The sequence below is a fragment of the Halichoeres trimaculatus genome, unplaced genomic scaffold (genome assembly GCF_033239565.1).
Source record: "Halichoeres trimaculatus isolate MK-OKI-2021-1 unplaced genomic scaffold, fHalTri1.1 fHalTri1_scaffold_8, whole genome shotgun sequence".
Classification (NCBI taxonomy): domain Eukaryota; kingdom Metazoa; phylum Chordata; class Actinopteri; order Labriformes; family Labridae; genus Halichoeres; species Halichoeres trimaculatus.
Genome location: NW_027437186.1, coordinates 27,706,254 through 27,726,668, shown reverse-complemented (window position 1 = coordinate 27,726,668; position 20,415 = coordinate 27,706,254). Strand labels below are relative to the sequence as shown.

At 40.6% G+C, this 20,415-nt stretch overlaps 1 protein-coding gene across 4 annotated transcripts in view; it reads right to left on the bottom strand.

The window, feature by feature from the left end:
• arid4b (AT-rich interaction domain 4B) overlaps positions 1-20,415 on the bottom strand; it is a 60,028-nt gene that overhangs the window by 7,577 nt on the left and 32,036 nt on the right. For 2 of the 4 annotated variants that reach the window (XM_074675387.1, XM_074675389.1), the window contains exons 8-17: positions 17,251-17,392; positions 14,176-14,255; positions 10,226-10,302; positions 7,060-7,208; positions 6,897-6,969; positions 5,832-5,926; positions 5,638-5,735; positions 5,362-5,560; positions 5,010-5,215; positions 439-621 (exon numbers count right to left, since the gene is read on the bottom strand). In XM_074675387.1, coding sequence (XP_074531488.1) covers positions 439-621; positions 5,010-5,215; positions 5,362-5,560; positions 5,638-5,735; positions 5,832-5,926; positions 6,897-6,969; positions 7,060-7,208; positions 10,226-10,302; positions 14,176-14,255; positions 17,251-17,392 — 1,302 coding nt within the window. The remainder of the gene's footprint in view (positions 1-438; positions 622-5,009; positions 5,216-5,361; positions 5,561-5,637; positions 5,736-5,831; positions 5,927-6,896; positions 6,970-7,059; positions 7,209-10,225; positions 10,303-14,175; positions 14,256-17,250; positions 17,393-20,415) is intronic. The other 2 variants (XM_074675388.1, XM_074675390.1) reach the window with 2 other exon arrangements.

The window sequence follows — 20,415 nt, the reverse complement described above, 5'->3', positions numbered from 1 at the left end:
TTCCCTAACACTCTATTAACACAGCTTGAACCCTGACCCGCTGAGGAGAGGGGGGGAGAGGGGTGAGAGGTAGAGGTGAGTGTAGCAGCTCTTTGTTTGGCCTTTCAGAGATCAGAAAGTGTCGTAACGTAGACGATAAAAACTCCTTTTTGAGGTCAGATCGAGCCTGTCTGTGTGATTGTTAAGAGACAGACAGTTGGGGGACAGACAGACAGGGGATTCTGCTCAGGAATGATCCACATCAACCCCAGAACTCAATTCTGTTTCTGCCACTAGATGGCGCAGTGTTGTGCGTAATCAAAGCACTGACTGAAGCAGAATTGTGAGGAAGGGATGCATCTGTTTCTGCTGCTCCTCTCAGAGAGAGTATGTCTTTGTTTTTGTCTTTTTGAGGGTGATTAGAGACGTTACGTGATTTGTCCCCAGCTCCTGTCTTACCTGACGTTCCAGCCACAGTAGTGCACCAGGTAGAGCACCTCTCCCCCCTCCACGTCTGCCTCTTTCACAGTGGCCTCGTACGTCTTCAGATTGCGGCCTCGCCCATACCTCACCTGCACCTTCATCCCCGGGGGGTAACACTCAAACTCCTCCCCTTCCTGACCTTCCTGACTGCTGTCATCCCTGCAAGAAAAACAGTTCAGCACTTCCTGTCCCTAGGCTGCCCCACAGACCCCTCCCACACCGCCCACACCCACCTCTCTGCCTCCTGTCCTCTAGCCCTCTCTGCTGCCCCTGTCCCACTACCACACTAAAGCCTAAACACACACACACTAACTCACCTGACTGACTCAAATCACAGAACAGAACATGGAGTGTGTCAGGAAATAAAACATCATCCTTTCATGGCAAAAATCAATCACCTTGCATGGGATTAACGCTACAATTAGGCTGGCCTAACCCTACATCCACACACAGCAACACACACACTCACAAACATACACACACTGTGAGAAACAAAGCAGCCACAAGGAGGAGCTAGTGGGAAACAGTCAGGAGATGTCGAAGCTGGAGGGCAGTGCAGTAAGTGGTTTAGGCCACAGGGGGGCAGGTTAGCACGGCAAAGCACGGCTGGGTGCGGCTCGGCAGGCAGCGGCTTACAGCGAGGCGAGCAGATCCACTTTGGTCTGCGCTCAACAACACAACAACAATACAACAACAACAACAACAACAACCCCGTCACAGCTGATCCTCAACAACACACCTAGAGAAGGTGTTCAAAACTTCAGGCTGAGAAAACTTTGAGCTCCAAATGATCCAACAACACTCAGAACATCCGAGAAACAAAGAGCCGCCGTCTCACCTGGGGAGCTTCGACTCAGAGGTTTGATAAAACATCTTTTTTACTTTTTAAAGAAACAACTTGTTTCCAAAAATACTGAACAACTTCCTCCTTACTGTAAAGTTTGATATTCCCGCTCTAACATCCTGTGCTGAAGCATTTCTGTGCTGAAGAGACAAAACGGATGACTGGATGAATGAGTTTGTGAAAAAGGGATGCTCTAATAATTAAACCACATAAACTCAGATAAAATGCTCTTGCAAATACTTCATAAGCCAAACTAGGGGGCGCTGCAAGGCGGCATAGAAACTTTGCAGACAGTTTGCACAGCCAGCAAAGCTTTACTATCTTCATGATGAATGTTTGCCAAACCATACAGTTTACGATAGAGGCCGACAGTCAGGCCTGATGAGTAAACTAACGTACGCAGTAAAAAATGAAAGATAACGTTTAAAGTGTTTTTAAAGAGCTTTAAAGAGACTTTGATTCTGGCTATTGGCAGTCTTAGACGTCATTGAATGATTTCATCACCTAATTTAAAAATCTTCCATTTGCTTGTGACTGTCATGAAGGCTGTAGGAGGGAGGATTATCATAGTGGGAGAGACAGAAAGTGAGGAAACATCATAAATGTGTTTACAGCTACAAATAAACTTTCTTCTGTCAATTCATGTTTTTTTGTTTAATGATAATAAAAAATATCAACCCTCCTCCTCCTCCTCCTTTATCTGGGCTTGAGACCAGCAAAAGTGACCAGAAGGGAAACGTGGCTTCTCTTGTGTCTGGGAGGGCAGCACCTGCTGCTTGTTTAAAAAAAGAGTAAAATGGATATGCTTTTACGTCAGAGTCTGCAAACTCCAGAAAAAGTTGCTGTATTGCATTTGGGTCACATTAAAATCAGGGGTAAATCAAAACAGTTGAACAGAGTTTTGTTCTGTAGTTTATCAAAGCTTGTTCACAAACAGCGCCCCGCCTCCAACTGTTTTTCTTTTCCAATGAAATCTGATCTTTTGACAATGTTCATCAGCTTTTTTCAGTTTTGACTTTTGAAAAAGAGTCAGTAGAGGAGTCTGAAAACTAACTGAATATAACCACAAAGTAAAAAAAAAAAAACAGTATACCACCAGTGTGCAGCTTGCTGCCTTCGTGTGAAGGGACGAAGTTGACAGTAACCAGTGAATAACTTTGATAATGTGGATATAAAACTCACCAAAAATCTTTTTTTTTTTAAATCTGTTGTTTTCTTGATATATATCCTATCTTGATATGCTGACGTATAGGGTGAAATGATCTGTAAAAAAACAGTTTAAACACAGGTTTTCCTTTTTAACAGGTTTATAATATTTGCACTGATTGATTTTTAAGCCGTTCAAAGATGTTTAGATGATTTTTTTAATACAGTAACTTTGAATATGAAACTACCAGTGTGTGTTGCTGTTTTTAACTTTCCTTTGCCAACTTTGGAGCAAACTGCTAAAAAACTTCAGTCCCTATAATTGACAATGCAATTAAATAAGGGCATCTATCAATTACTCAAAAAACAATCTAATTGTTACATTATGCATTATGAAATTCCTTATTAGCTCTTTAAAAGCTACCTTTTAGTGAACTCTGAAAGTCTACACCTAGCCTTTCCTGCTGCTGGATTATAAATGTAATCCACCAGCCACGCAACAAATCCAGATTAAAGGCTGTAAACACAGAGCAGGCTTTATAACATCACTAAATCTGAGTTCACATCTGCATCGTGGAGAGTCTGCTAAGGGAATCTGCTCAGCCTAACACTATCAAATCATCAGAAGAGGATGAGAGACTATCAGGCAGGCACCTGACAGAGGCAGAAGAGAGATAAAGAACAAACTAGAGCTAATTTTGTTTTTTTGCTTTTTTTTTAATCAAAAAGTGAAGCCATAACATTCAGAGCTCTTCCTACTGGCTATCTGCAGCATATATCAGAGAGCCTGCCTCCTTCCACAGGTGTCAGTGTCACTGAATACTGAAAGGGGAGAATGTGCACTGAAAAAACTTAAATCAAAGCGGTTTGTGACTTAATTTTAGTTGAAATTAAACTGAATATGAGCCCGTCCAGAAAATGTTAAATATGACGTTAAAATGTTGGATATCTGTACTAAAGAAAGCAGAAGTTTTAAGGTGAGACTTCTCTGAACAGCTTGTTCTGAAAAGAAAAAAATGAGATTTTTGGGAGGCCATCATGAGATTTGCTCAATCTGTGACATCACAAGTTGGTAAAGCTTGTTAAAAAAGAAACAGATGCAGAAACCGAAATCTAAACAAATATTTGTCTTGTTTTTAGGAAAAATTGACTTACTAGGCTTAATATGAGCCACATTCGTCTGACAACTCCAGAAAATGGTCAAATTGTAAGATACTGAAAGATGAAAACTAGACTGAATTGTTTGTAAACAGTATAAAAAAAAAACTTGCCAATGGGGAATGATAAATGTTCAAGTGATGATTCAGCAAATCCATTTTCAATAAAGCACAATCAAAACCAGCACAGGCTGAATCTTTGTGGCCTTTGTTGAAAACAACTGTGCTAAGAATCAGTTCTTAGAGAAGACGACCCTGGAGCTTTGAGTTTCTGCTGCATTGGTCGAAAGTATCTTATGTCAATCGAATCTGCTCTCCCTTTTTTTATCCTTTGACCATAGATCTTTTATTTTTCATGAGCTTCTCTGTTTTTTAATTCTATCAAACATAAGTAAAGACGTAGATGATAGAGGCTGTAAAAGTACAAAAGTATAAAATGTTATCAAAGTTTTGACATCCTCAAGTTGCTGCTTTGTTGAAAAATTATGTGTTTTGGCAAGAAGAGGAGGCAAGACATCAATACACACAGACTCTGGCTCAAAAAAAAACACCTTCTCAGATGCCAGCACCTGATGTGAGCGTTATGTTGGCTTCAGTGCATGTGGAGGTGCAAATGTGTTGTTCATCCTTGTCACCAATCGTAACAGACACGCAACAAAAGACCCACTACCCACATCTCCATCCAGTCCCCAGAACTCCAAACAACCTTCAAACTGGAGTCTGAACAAACGTCTGAGCTCAGGAGACGGAGAAACATCCAGTGGAAACAACCGTGCCACACGGCACCAGAACAAACACAGATCGGGCTCTCTTCTGAAAGGTTACAGCCGCTGAAGCTCTACGTTTGGCGTCTATGGCGCTAATGCATCAGTGACAACACTCACACACATGGAACATTTAATAAAGCTGAACATCAAAAGCAAAAGAAGGGAGAGAGGAGACGAGGGCAGAGATGAGAGATCAGGAAAAGGGCAAAGAGAGGGCACAGAGAGGAAGAGAGCACAGCGTGACGTGCCAGGTGAACAGTCAGGCTTTAGTGCTCTGAGACGTCTCTGCCAGCTGATGCCGACTAAGCCCAGAGGAATAATAAGAGGACAGAGGGCGAGAGGGTGAGAGCAGAGTTAGAGGAGAAGAAGAGAAAGAAAGAGGAGTGAGCCCTCCTCTCTCTGGTTAGCAGGTAAAGGAGGATTGTGGGTAAACTGGGAATTAGTGTCATTCAGGTCAGAGGGTCTTTGAGGTTTTATTGTGTCTGAGGAGAAGGACTTCCTCAGCTGGCTTTGGTCAGATTGGATCTTGTGGGGGTGCAGGAGCCCTGCAGGGAGCTTGTGTTTGTGCCATGAGGAGATTTTTTATCTTTCCGTACCTCCCTGCTGGAAGGGAGTTTGTTTCACACCACCTACCCAGAGTTGTCCTTGCTGTCCTGCTCCTCGCCACGCTCCTGCTTCACGTTCTCCGCTCCAAGGCGAGTGGTCGAAGAGCCCTCGTCTGCATCCACCTTCAGTGGGGAGTCTTCCTCCTCGTCTTCCTCTTCGTTCTCGCTCTCTTTCTCCTCCGTCCGCGGGGGTTCTGGCTCCGTTTTGTTCCGGCTCAGATCGGGTTTCTCCTCCTGTGAGAGGAAAATTATTTTACTCCATCCAAATACACTTTCAGGAAGGATAAAATCGACTAATATCTGCTGTTATAGAGCCGTAACCACTCATTTGACTCCCAGGAAGTCAGCTGTTTGACTTGGATCACATGATGAGATCTCACCTTGCAGACGACAGACGGCGTGCTGCAAGCCTCTCTGTCTTCTTGGGGTTTCTGTTCTTCAGAGGTGGAGGCTGTTGCTGCTTTTCCTCCTGCCTCCTCCTCGGTTTTTACCTCCCCCTTCGGACCCTGCTTCAATGGGAGGTCCATCCTAAAGGTGATGGCGGTGGAGGTGCAGTACTCCTCAAATCCATTTAAGTACCTTGACGTCAAAACAAACATGTTAACACACTCAGCTGTTCCTCTAAGAGATGCAGAAAAAAAAGCGTCTCTACGTACTTCCGATAAGCACACTTCACGTTGTATCCAGCGGCAGAGTTGAGTATTGGGATTCCCAGATCCTGGTAGACCTGCTTCCACACGGAGCCGCTTTCAATCTGATCAGAAACACAGGAGGAAGAGGAAAGTCTAGAGTCAGTCTTCATCCCATTGACAGAGGCCTGAGCAAATCATGACTGTGATGTTTTACTCACACTTTCAAAGCCACCGAGTTTGTGCACCAGTCTGTAGAGCTTGAAGAGGTTCAGGTTCCTGTAGCCCAGAACAGGACGCTTGTTGATTGGAGTTCCTAAAGAAGAGAAACAGATCAAAATTGAAAAAAAAAAATGTGTGGAACTACCATTACTGAATGTTTAGACTAAACATGTACGGATTTTTGAACTTCTACATATTCATATGCTGTAGAAACTTCTGAATCTGTCTTTAAACTGTTTAAAAACGGAACGAGACCTCCACAGGATTAAATGATGAGGTCATAGCATAAGGGTCTCCTAACAGGCTCATGACATGTTGGCAGGCCTCAAACACTAAGGTCTGCCCATAGCTCCGCCCCAACAGGCCAAACAGCAGGAGGAGGGTTTGTAGAGGGGGAGCCTTTTTTTCTGAGCTGTGAATCATGTTAAGATACTATGGAGGCACCAGAGGAACAGAAGAAAGACTAAAAACTAGGGCTGTCAAAATTGATGCGATAATACCGCATTAACTGAAATCACGGCCCTCTAACACCCTACTACTGTTCAAAATGATTGTGGAGAGATGCGCTTGTGGGGATCATATGCTATGGATCATATGCCCAGTCCGCATGCCTATGACAGTGCTGAAGCCCACCTCTCCTAAGCATGCCAAAGTAGAGAAGTGATGCGTGCTTGAGCGCGATACAGTTTGCCAGTGTGACCCATCCACTAATACCACCTGCTGTCCAAGCATACAGGGGCTGCAGAGAGAAACACTGTGTGAGATAATTTTTTAAGTGTGAAGTTTCCAGGGAATTACCTTTCTTAAGTACTTGTTGGACAATGCATTTGCTGTTGTTGTGATGTATGAGCTCTATCAGTTTGTGTTGAGATGCCTAAAAAACAGCCTGTTTACCTAACTGCTGTTTTAAATTATTTCTATTAACATTTGTTTTAATTGATTGTGTTTTTATTCATTGTGTTTTTATTGATCTTGATTTTAAGCCTGTACAGGACTTTGGTCAAATGATTAAAAATAAGTGTGTTTGTAGAAAACTGTGTACACCTCCTCGTCTCTGCGCTCACCTCTGTCTTCCATGAACTTGTAGAGCTGCTGCAGAAAGTTCTCCCTCTCCTCCGGGAATGGCTCCACCTCCTCCTTCAGACAGAAAACAAGACAGTTTGAGGATTTCTATCTCTAATTTGGAGGTTTGTTGGAAAGAAAGCATGTGTGAGGATCTTCCTCTACCTCCTCCTCTTCACCGCTGGCGTCCTCTTCCTGCTCCTCCTCGTCCTCCTCTTCGTCATCCTCACTGCTGGAGCTCTCCTCTTTCACTTCTGTCTTCCAGACACTCGGCACGATGAAGTGCTGCAGGAACTCCAAGGCTGCATCCAGAGCTGTCGAACACACACATGGATGAATTAATATAAGACTTTGAACACAAACGTTATAACCTGCTAACACACTAAAAATGCAAACTTAGTCTGCAGGAAGTGAGCGGTTTCATGCAAAACAAAGTAAGTGAACAAATGTTCCTCTAAAATCTTTGACTACAGTGTGACAAACAGGTATTTTAGTGTGAAAAGGATCATGATTCAAAAGAAAATGAGACCAATTTCGGACACCTCTTCACTCTGAAAAGACAGAGCCTTAAATAAAAATAGGACTAAACATAGAGGAAATCATCCGTGAAGTCTGTCAGGAGTGTTTGCAGAGACGCAGAGCAGCAGGAGCGTTCAGTCACTGTGTCACAGGTGGGCCTCAGCAGCGCCTAACCACCCTGACAGATGCTTGTTTTACGCTTTCATAATGCGAAAAATAACGCAGTTGTGAGTCGACCACCTGTGAATACCAAAGACAGAGCTGGTGTGACACAAAGCTGCTTCCTAACTGTAATTATGAAAGTGTGAGAGCTCTGCAGCACTTTGTAAAAACCTGCTGAAGACTTGGAATAAAAATAGACTCCAGTGTGACAGCGGCTCCCTGAACAAAAACAAAAATTCTTTCTTAGCAGCTCATACGCAGCGATTTCTGCCATGTGTAAGGAAAGATGTCAAAAACCAAGGGTTACCTGAGCACTGCTCCTTTTCCATCAACTCACGTCATAAATAGATGTGATCTGTACGTCCATCAGACATCTAATGTTTAGTGTATAAGCCTTAGTGTGGCTTGGTTAGATGAACAGGCACCCCTTGTTTAGACCCTACAGTCCTTTTAGCAATGGTCAAAAGATCAAGTACTGATCCTGGCATGATTAAGTGTCTGCCATTGAATAACAAAATGATACAATACGATAAAATGTGAAGCAATGTAAAAAAAACAAAAGAACAACAGGATACTAACTAGGGGTGGGTACCGAATTAGGTACTTTTATATGTACCGACCAAATTCTATCAAAAGTACTGGGTACCGATTCAGATAAAACCAAAAGGTACCATGTTTAGGTACCTAAGTGCATCCTAGTGACTGTGAGGGAATGAAGAAGTAGATGATTTTCCATGCTGGACATGAACACTGCATTGCAAAGTTATATACTGAAGAATCAATATGTTAAATCCAAGTATTTTTATATTCTATTATTAAACAAATTGATATTTTTCACCACATAAACACAAAAAAGTACCTAAAATTGGTACCGTTAAGTAACGGTACCGATTGCTAGGTACCGGGCATCGGTACCGTATCGTTTCAAAGGTACCCATCCCTAATACTAACAGAACAAAATGCTATAAAAACAATAGGCTACAGTTCAATATGATACAACACGATATGATTTCGTGCAATCTCATACAATAGGAAACCAAAACAAAACCAAAAAAAATGGTATGATGGGAAACAAAGCGTTAGGATGCAAAATGAGACGCTATACAAAAATATACCATATGATAAGATATAGTACAATACAGTTTGAAATCAAACCACTAAATACAAAACAGCATGATTCATAAAGATACGCTATGATACAGTTTGCCATTAAATGATACAGAACAAAATGTGTCAGTATGCCAAAGTCCCAGCCAAGAGAGAAAAGAGACACAAAGCAACAGGAAACGAAACAACAAAAAAACAAAGAACCCTGAATCAGAACAAAATGAAGCAATAGGACGAAACACAACTCAATTCAAAAGCATACGATATGATACCACGTGAAACAAAACAATACAGAACAAAACGACACAATGTGATATGATAACAACATGGTTATCATTAGAGCGGAATGATTTTAAAAAATAGTCTAATTGCGGATTTTTGGGACCCATATTGCAATTGCAATTACGCATTCGTTTTTTTTTTTTTTTTTTTTTTTTTTTTTTGGGGGGGGGGGTTATCTTCTCCAATTTTCACTTAACACAGACAATAAACCATTTTACAGTTTGACAAACACGGCAGAATGATACTGTCAATTTATAATAAATCTTTTCCTGAGGGCCAGGCCTACATATAATGATAAAATGAGATGCAGTGATGCATGAATTGTTACAAACAACATATCTTTATTTAACCATACAAATCAAAGTAGAATACTGAGTGAATTATTTAACTTCAAGCCTTGTAGATGTGTAATATTTTTACCAGAAAAACTAGCATATTGACTTTTGATGGTTTTACAAGGAAGAATGAGTAAATGTTACTCTATCCCCTCCAGGTCAGTGTGCATTAAGCTTTTTTTTTTTTTTTTCCTTTCTTTCTTTCTTTCTTTCTTTCTTTCTTTCTTTCTTTCTTTCTTTCTTTCTTTCTTTCTTTCTTTCTTTTTTTAAATTCTAGCCTTTGCAATTTGAAAATTGTGTTCTGTTTAATTGCGATGTCAGTTTCAATTCAATTGATTGTTCAGCCTTGGTTGTCTTAATAATATATTTTTTTACAAAATAGAAAAAAAGGCACAACTTGACGCAATATTAACAAAACATTGCTAAGGAATGATATAATACAACACAGCACAATATGATATGACAGAAAGTGACAGAAAACAAAGCAGTGTGATACTAAAACAAAAAACAAATCGTTGCAATAAGATATGATAGAACACAACACACCACAAAAGATTTTGATACAGCACGATACAAAACAACAGGAAACAAATGTGGAGATACCATCAGACCCTTTACCAAAAAAAAAAAAAAAATGCTGACATATGGTAAGGTATGACACGAGGCGGTCTCATTAGGCCTATTTTGTTCGTTTCTGTTTTTGGATTGACCTATTAGTGTATTCCTACAAATACAAATGACAGCATGGCATTTAGTATTGACCGTCATTAATCACCATGTGTGGAGATTTTTCATAATATGAACCTAAGTGTCACATTTAACTCCGTATCAAATGAGAGGATGCTGTTCTAAGTTAACTCCATGATGTTGCAGAACAACCCTTCCAGCGTCTAGAAACATCATCTAAAGCTCCGCTCTGAACTCACCTGGTTTGAGCCCGGCGTCAGCTTTAGGAGGACATTCTGCGTCGATCTCTCGGACATCCTTCCTCAGCACCGTGTAGCTGTAAAACACAGAACCCTCTGATAAATACCTGCACACAGGTGCCATTAAGTGTTACAGCACAGAGTTCAACTGGCATCAAAACACAGACAGGGGGAAGAAAAGCTTCCAGCAACAGAAACCACCTGAAAGAAACAAAAAAAAAACTAAACACCCTGATCTGATTTGAGTGAAGAGAGCGAACACGTCTGCAGAAGCTGGGCAGAGTGTGAGTGCTCTGGCAGATAGATGGATCAGTGGAGCTTGTAAAATGAAAGCAGTCAGAGGTTTGGAGAGTGTGACAGAGAGACGATTTGCTGCGGTATCTGTCGACAGCTGAGCCGATCCAATCACGCATTTGTCATGGAGTAAATGAAAAAAGACAGAGCGGTGAGGAGAACAGACACCTGGGGTTTCTGATCTCCCCTGAGGATCAACTTCCTCCTCATTTATCCATGTTGGAACATTCAAATATTTACTAATCTGAAAATATAATCTAACTGAGACTACACCAGATGAAATACTAAAGGTCTGCAGACAGCATTTATTTTTCCTATTCATTAAGTTTGATGTACATAGTTGTTTGGGCATTAAAGAAATCATGCATGGTAGTTGTGGTGTGACTGAGATAGGATATTGCAATTATTTTGTATGGTGTAAAAAATTCTGTTACACAGAACTGTTGCAGAAATTAACTCAATTCATGGTTTTGTGTTCCTTAAGTTTAAAAAAGCTCCATCAATGCTCTTCGGACAATGACAAAGAAGTAAATTCTTACATACGGTGAAAGCCTCCACATCAGGTTACAGGAAGTTTCTGTCCAGTCTTTATTTACAAACTTCACATTTTTTATCACTGATCTAAAAGCAAAAAAATGATATCAAAGGAGTGTTTTCAGCTTGCAGTGATGTATGCAATAATCTAACTGCGTTTTTAGCACTGAAACACCACTGACCGCTCTGTGAGGCAGCCAAAGGAGAACAAATAAACCTCCTCTGTTTCCATTGTTACTACAGTAACCAGATCTGGCTAAATCAGAGAAACCACTTCCTGAAAACTCCCCGCTGGATGTGACCTCGCTTTCCAAAGCCATTGTTTATAAAACAGCCTGCTGAATGGTTATCGCTAACAATACCAAACTCTCCAGAGGAAAAGCGAACACAACTGACCTCGGCGCCAGGCGAGGGAGGTCACATGGCTCCTGGATGTGACCCCGTATTTTAAAAACAAATCACGCAGGGCACAGCACGTTAGAATAACTGGGTGATAATGAAGGAAGAGAGCCTGACATGGATGATAACACATATGATAATAAACAAAGACAAGTGGAGCGAGTGTGGCAGGACGGATGGAAAAAGAAAGCTGCAGGAAACGGTGGAGAGTTATCACAGCTGCTGTTTTTTTATTTTTTAAAAAAGAATAAAAGAGTGACGCTGTGAAGTCTGTGTGCAAAGATCTTAGTTTGCTCCGATTAAGAGTCCTGCCAGTGAGTGAGGCAGGGTGTCTGCTCAGACTCGAGCCTGTTTTTGTAGTTTTTGTACACTTGTAAACACCAGATTCATGTCTGCAAAATGTGGAATGTGTTTCACTACACACTCTCAGCCTGCAGCAACAAATGTGGAGCTCAGCGCAGCTCCTGACAGGACTCCTTCCTCTCTCTACGCCTCTGACTAACACTGAGGGCAGACTGCAGGGGAGCTGCAAAACTTTAACCCACACAAAAGCTTTCAGACGGATTAAAGTGCACAACAAGAAACTTTAAAGAGAGGCTCAAAGAGTCTCAGCTCTTCTATTGTGAAATGCACTGCAAAAACGGAGACCTGAGCTAGTGTTTGTCACATTTTCAGGAGAATTGTCTAATTAAGAATCATGAGACAAATTTATCTGACAAGTCCAGAAGTATTTCTTAAAATGAAACCAGAGTAATAAAACAATACAAAAAACTCAACAAGTACATTTTTTTTACCACATTGGCAGATTTTTTTAGTCTTTACAAGCAATTTAGGCATCGTTTTTGTCTTTCAAGATCTTGAAATAGGACATTTTTCTGGACTTGTTTGGTGAATGTGGCTTAGATTAGGTCTATTAGACCTTTTTTTTTTCTTACACAATAACACAGAAACCCTTTGCGTATATTTCAATTTTTATACCATTTGCCCTTTTAACGACAAACTTTTACACTTTTGTGTTTGTTTTCAGCAACCTGATTCCTCTGAGAAAATCTTTTTTGTTCAAGCCCTATCTAAAGTCTATTAAGGCCATTTTGGCTGAAATAAGTCATATACACTTATTTAGATTTCAGTTTTTGCTCTTTTATGAAAATTCATCAACTCACGATGTCACAGATTTAGCAAATCTTGAGTTCTTTTTGCTGAATTCTTGTGTTACTTTTGGAAAAGGCTGTTCAGAGCAGTCACCGGTCTCATCTTATTGCGACTTAAGACTTTCTCCTTATTTAGTACGAGTAAGCAATATTTTGACTTTCCATTGTTTTCAAAACATGACAAAGCGTACAACCACCTCTTTAATGATACAAAAACTACTTATACATAGTTTACGTGAGGTAACTTCCCTGTGGATAGAAAAAGCTTAAACAAAGTTATAAGACCTTTAGGCCTCGATTTATCTAATGTCACACTTTATTTATTCCAGTTATGCAGACTTTTGTGTTTTACTGGTCAGATACAACTTCCTGATCACCAACAGGTGAGGTTAATGTCGGTTATCTCTTTACAGCATCATCTGTCTGAGGTTGGGATTTGTGAGCTGGTGTCAAAGTAGGAAAAGTTCACAAACATAGGGGTGTGAGCAATTTTGATCAGGACCAAACTGTGGCTGTGCAGCACTTAAACTCATGGTGGGACACGTGTACTTTGTTTTGTATGCTTCGCTAATACAGTAACCTAAAACATCACAAAAGGATCCTGGACAGGAGGGAGATGACACACGCAGTGGCAGTGTTGTGTGTGTACAGGTGAAAATGAGCACACTCATTGAACATGCTCATATTTTCATGAACGGTCAACTGAACCTCTCAGTTTTTAAGACAGGTGACGGGAGGCGCTGTATATATGGCAACAGATCTCAGATGTGCTACTACGCCACTCTGTGCATTCAGCATGGCTCATCCTGCTGACAATTTGCACAATACGGTTGCAAAACCAGCTCTCAGATCCCCAGTCGAAAAGATATTTAAGAGTGGAATCTGTTATTTTGCATGTTTAGGAGCAAAGATGCTGAAAACAGAGAGCAGACAGAAATTAACATGTTTATGTTCTTCTGCAGAATAAATAATGCTGAAACGCACTCCATATGTTATCTCCTTCTATGCCTCAATCACATCTGTGTGCACCGAATAAATCCAGAGAACTAAGAGTTTAAGCATCCCTATTGAAGAACACTTTCATGAACAATAAAGGACAATTCCTTTATGACTTAAAAGGAAAAGATGAAATCACATCTGGCAGAGCTCCTCCAAGAGCCAAGTTTATCCCCACTGGGATGATTAAACAAAAACATAAAATTAAGAACAAATATTAGAAACAAAAAAGTGTGAGGGGTTTCTTTGCTGAGCATGAGCTCTCTTTTTTATGTTTGCAAAGATTCACTGCACAAACATTCATTTAGACACTAATTCAAAGCTCCTGATGGGATTGTTAAACACAAGCACCAACTGATTAGACGATTAAGTGACGAAAATAAACTAATCAAGAAAGACTTGGATAGTCTGTTTCCTTAAATGCAGATCATTTGTATCTAACAGCTCCTGCTCTGTGGTTTATGTTTCTATGAAGGGGTTATATATGATGAATTAATGATCCATTCTTCGAAATTATAAGCGATAATTAGTTCACACACTCCTTTAAAATGTGTGTTTAAAGAACATGAAACTTACAATTTTCCGTCTTTGAAGGACCGAACGAAGATGTTGTCCTTCTTCAGCGCCACGTCATCATGGCAGTCTGGGGAGATGACCTTAACACAGAAACAAGAGAGAAGAGATCAGACTAGGTGTGTGTGTGTGTGTGTGTGTGTGTGTGTGTGTGTGTGTGTGTGTGTGTGTGTGTGTGTGTGTGTGTGTGTGTGTGTGTTTGATAGGAAAGCAGAGGTGTTGGGGGGTGGAGGCAGGAGGAGGGGGTCAGAGTAATAAAGTAGTTTCAGCTAAAGGCCACGCTGATGGATCACACCATAAGCTGTCTCTGAAACAAAGACAAACCAGAGCGCGAAATGAAGAGCAACGTGTGAGCAGAGCTGCTGCTGGTCGCTCAAAAAACTACAGCTCATTCAGCACGCCGCCGCAGGAGTTTAACTCTAGGAAAAAAGGAAATTATCACACAATTCAATCTCTGGCAACCTGTTTCTTTAAGAGGTGATTACAAAGTTCTTTTACGTGTTTTCAAAGCTCAACAGGGTCTTACATCACAGGTCTTTTTTCATTGTATGCTCCTGTCAGGTCACTGAGGTCCCGGAAAACTCCCCCTTTAAATATATTTCTGGTCCTAAACAAAGTCAGAGCTCCCTGCTTTAATGTGCCTTTCTCTTTTCAGCAATGTCATAAAATTCCAGAAATCTCTGCCTCTGCCCTTAAGATCCCAAAATTCCAGAACTCTCTTTTCCTTTACTTTGTCGTAATCCAGAATACCATAAATCCCTGCCAGTACTTGGAGGTTTTAAAATTCCAGAACCTCTCTGGCTCCGCTCTGCTGTCACATCATTCCAGAACTCCCTGCCACTTTCTTAATGTCCCAACTCTGGAATTCCCTGCTGCTGCTTTGAAATACCAAAATTGCTGAACTCTGGTTTCTTATACATGGAGGTCTGTAAACTCTGTAACTTTCTCTCCTTTTATACTTTGATGTCCCACAATTCCAGAACTCTTTTCACCTCTGCCTCTAGAACAATTCTAGAACTCCTCACTTCTGCTTCCAGATTTCAGAATTCCGGAACTCTTTCTCCTTTTGCAAGGTGCAACAATTCTGAAAATAACTGCCGCTGTTTTGATAATTGACACATCTCAGTTTTGATATTCCAAAACACAGAGCTCCCTATTTCAGTTTGGAATTCCAAAATTCTGAAATTCTTTGCCTCCCCTTTGATATCCAAAAATTTAGGAGTTATCTGCTTCTATTGTGACATTAAAAAATTCAGAACCTCTATACCTTTGTTTGGATGTCAAAATTTCCATATTTTTCTTCCCCTTTTTTGACCCAAAATTACTCAATTCTCACTGTGCTTTGATCTTTAAATATTCAGGAACTCTTTCTTTCTGCTTTAAAGTCCCAAAACTTAAGATCTACCTTTTCCTTGGCCCTGAGGCCTGAAAAGTCTAGAACACTTTAACTATTTACTTTAATTTCCTAAAATCCATAACTTTCTGCTTTTGCTGTGATGTCTTAAATTCCAGACCCCTTCCTTTGCTTGGGGTACCAGAAATTCTGTAATTTTTTCCCCCTTCACTTTGAAGCCTGAGAATTCCAGAACTCCCTACCTCTGCCCTGCAAGTACCTTAATTCCAAGACTCATTCTCCATGCTGTAGTGTCCCAAAACTCCAGAACTGTCTGCCTTTTTTTTTTTAGATCCAACAATTCTTGAATTCTGTTTACCTTTTACTTTGATGTTCAAAAATTCCAGAACTCTCTTCAGAATTTCAAAAGTGAGCTCTCTTTCTGTTTTTGAAAGGAAAACTATTAGCCATTCATTGGTTTAGATTTTTCACTTTTCTTTGAGGTTTCAGTTCTAATTTATTAAAACTTTACTGCTTTTATCTGGTTTTACAGACTTCTCTATTTAACTTTTTTAATCATTTTACTGTTACCCTGTAACTTTTTGCCATTTCATTGCTGGTAAATGCACATTTTATGATCTAGTTACTTAAGGGTCCAACTGGGGACAAGAGTTGGAAATTAGCACTTGCTATAAACTCTTTGTGCAGCACATTTGATCCATGCCTTGTTGTGAACTATGTTCAACTGCATCGTCCCTATCAAATAAATGAATCCCAATTCAAATGACTGTTTTACTCAATTGATTCTAAATGTTTTATCAAAACGCATTTTTAATAAATTCAATTTTCTTCCATATAATCTATTTTCTCTTGTTGTGTAGCACTTTGAGCTGCATGATGTTGTGCATGAAAGATGCTGTAGAGATAATGCTGAGTTCAGATGAAGCAGCACAATAGTAAAAGTTGTTTCTGAGCTGGGATGTAGAGATCAGGCTATAAGGAGTTATATGAATACTTGCAGGGATGATTCCTCTGTGCTGAGCTGCACATGAAAATAAATCCCACTGCTTGCTCATGCAGACCTGACATCAACAACTGTAACTGTACTCAGCCGCTTTGTCCCACCCATTTGTTGCTCTCATGAATCATCTGTTGCATGAGACATCTACCCTGTACTACTCCACCCTCTGCCATACGCTCAGTGTAAACAATAACAGGCTGCTGTGGGCTGCACTTCCTTTTACCGCCACAGGGAGGCAGCATGGAGCTCAGCCTGTCTGCAGCCAAGAACAACAAACCCTGGAGGTGGGGCTGTGCTGCTGACTACACGTTTAAAGGGACAGCTCGCCTCCACCCTCTCCCATTCTCCCAGTTACACTCGTAACACTTACATAAACAAACACCGCCTGTCATCATATCAGTGTGTGCTAACTGAGGCAGCTCAGAGGGAGGGTGGGCGGAAAGAAACTGATTTAAAATGACTCAGAAACATCGAATCATGCTCAATAGGGAAGAACACGTCATTTCTTTTCTCCTGAAATAAAAGCTGAGCTGATTTTTTCCAGATTCCTCAGATTCTGAAGTCACATGGTTTGTGTAAAAAGTGAAGCTGTGTGAACATTGCCAACACTTCACGCCTGATATAAAGATTCTGAGTGTTTAGGCGTGTGAATGACATGTTTTCTGTGCTGTGTGTATTTCTGATGCAGCAGGGAGCACTGATCGAAAGCAGAGGATGATCTCACCAGAGCCGGGTACCACGTGGTCTTCTTTTTGTCCCCAGTGACGACCCCCTCCACACAGACCACTTTCCCAAACAGGTCCTCGTTCTGACGCTGATCGCTCTCCTCTTCCTCACTGGAGGATGACGACAGCTCTTCTTCTTGTCTGTGGAAAAAACACAGAGCAGTTTATGCAACAGGCTGCATGAAGAAGATGCAGGAGGCTAAGAGAAATCTCCTTTTACACACATTTTATCAAGTCGATCCAGTTCAGTTTCAGGGTGGAACATCTGCACAAACTGGACAACATGACAAAGTAAGAGGATGTGATGTTCTGTTTTTTTTTTTGTTATACAGGAGACCTAGAATAACCTCCCAGATGATGTGAGATCAAAATGTTCCTCTTTTATTCTGCTTATTTAAACTTTAATTGGTGCAAACTCATTTTCTAAACCTTAATTTTTCTTATTCTTAAACTTGGAGATACATTTTATCCACCGATGAAAAAACAAGCTTTAGGCTTCTTAGTTCCAAACTAAAGGTTTATTACTTTCATAAGACTTGATAAAAGACTTTACAACATTATAATTTTAATTTCTGATTGCCTTTAGCCCGGGGTAAGACAATCTAGGGAGCAAATACATGCACTATATTCTCTTACTCTTAACACTTTGACATAAATATCCGTACCTTCTGCTCAAGTGAGAATGTGTACTCTTGTGTAAAATATGCAGAGTATTGGCGTTTTAGATCAAATTAGTGCTTTATGTAAACTGAATAGGGATGTGAAAATGCATACACAGACTGTCTTGCAATGCAAGGTGGCGACTGATTTCTGTAAACCCAGATTTCACAAATTTTCTGCTGCTAAAATTTAGACTCCTGCAATAGTTTCAGGGCCTTATCTTGATGTAACAGAGGGAAACACAACTAGTTGTCTGACAGTCGTCCCCACGCTCACGATGATGCCCCAACTGCAGCCATGACTCTGAGTGATCATGCAAACAGCAGCCGGCAAACAGATCCTGTTTCCTTTTTTATGCCTCACTACACACTGTGTGTGTGTGTGTGTGTGTGTGTGTGTGTGTGTGTGTGTGTGTGTGTGTGTGTGTGTGTGTGTGTGTGTGTGTGTGTGTGTGTGTGTGTGTGTGTGCAGAAAAGTCTTGCTCACACACTCGCTGGCACGAATGAAGAGCAGTAAATCAGCCAGGCTGCTACTACGAGTACAACAGCAACAAAAACAAATAAGCTGTGAATCAAAGTCATAAACAAAACATTCAGCGAGTCAATGAGGGAGCGAAAGTGATCCATAACGAAGAGACTTTACAACGCTTATCGAACTCAAAGAAATGGAGGAGGAGGGGGGGGTTAAAGATGTGTAATACAGGTGTCTGCTTTGTGTGCAGACTTTTCTTGGCAGGAAACTTTTCCAAGAAAACTTTCTACTACTTCCTTGGAAAGCATACAGGGTAGAATCAGACGCAAAATGAATGTTAAAGTTGCTCCATTAAGATCAAGCAGCAACCTCGAGTGGTGAGAAATGAAGCGGAAATGCTAAACACTGCAGTTCCTCAAGAGTCCACAAGAGGCTTTCTTCAAAAGTGACAGAAACCATATTCACATACATTAGAAGAAGCTGATCTTTACAAAAGAAACAAACATGCTTGCGGCCTGATTTAAAACATGATTTCAGTCTGAATAAATCATTTCTCTAACAGCACACACTGAGCGTGAGATGATTCCTAACACTTTATTTTTAAAGATGTTAACCCTAAGAGTTTTGCACAATAAGTCAGCTTACTTAAGTGATGAATGAGCGTACTGTAGCTGGTGACAAACAATGATAGTCTCCAAAACACTGCTCAAGAAGCAAACAGTTGACACCATGGAGACTACATCCATGTGTCAAGCAAGCTATTACAAAGACCACAACAAAGAGCAAAACAAATAGACTGGCAAATAAAGCCACAAGAGAGTTAACACACTCTGTCGGCACTCAGCCCAATCTTTAAAATACTATAGGCAGGATAATAAGAAACAAGGAGTCTGTTTTTAAAACTTCAACGATCAGCATCGGTCGATTTCAAGACTGTGTGTTTGGCCAACCAGATAAGCCCAAAACAGATGTCTGCAGACTCTGCAAGCTGCTTTCCCCAGTGTAGCTGTCAACCAATGTTAGCGGATTGTGGGAAATTTGTCAACACTAGCAATTACCAGCTGATTTCCTTTTCCTGCAAGACTTGGCACCTACCTCCAGCGCCAAAATCTCTACTTAACATTTTGCTGACCATGTTGTTACTGTGCTTGACTGCATATCCGTCTTATGTGATCTGAACCCCAAATAGAGAATTTTGAAGGGTTTATGAGTAGGAGGGTTTGAACCGAGTTTTGTGAACTTCCCAGTATTTTTATTTCTTCTGGGCGTAGAAATAAATAAACCTTTCAGAAGTTGCATGTTTTGCATTTTAGATCCCTTTTATGACTGAACTTCAAGAATATTCTGAAAATTTGAAATGCCAAATTTCTAATATTAATTTGTTAAAAGTCAAAATCTACAAAATCCAAACACCATTAGGCTTGAAAATCTTATTGCGATGAATTTAGAGGACATGCAACTCATGACTTGATTTGCAAGTACTTTTTTGCATTTTTACAATGAACAAATTTTTAAGCTGCATCTGAAAGTCCAAATAAACTTAAAAATAATCCTTTGAGAAAGCAAAACTCCCAAAATAGAGATGAGATGAAAGGGAAACAAAGTTGCAGCCTGTTTTGAAAGGAATACTACACTATCAGTGCCCAGGAAGACATCAGGATCAAGGTGCTAATGTGCAGCTGGGACCAATCCAAGTCAATATTGCATCAATGTTTGGAGGAATATTGACTTTTCTCTCAGTGCCATTACTCAGAAAATGAGATTATAAGGTAGAGTGTTCTCTTTTTAACGGGGAGCGGTGGTTATATCCAGCTCCAGAGAGCCCTAAGCATATCATAGTCCCTGATGTAAACTTTGCAGCGTCCCAGGAGTGGGCAGCACACAAGAACACAAAACACTCACTGGAGCATTTCAGTCAAAAGAGGGAAAATACAAAGATGAGCAAGACGAGTGAGGCGCTCACACAGCGTTTCAACGAGTACAAAATCAGCCTGATTAAGACGGTGGAGGAGGTGAGTGGGTTCTCCTGATTA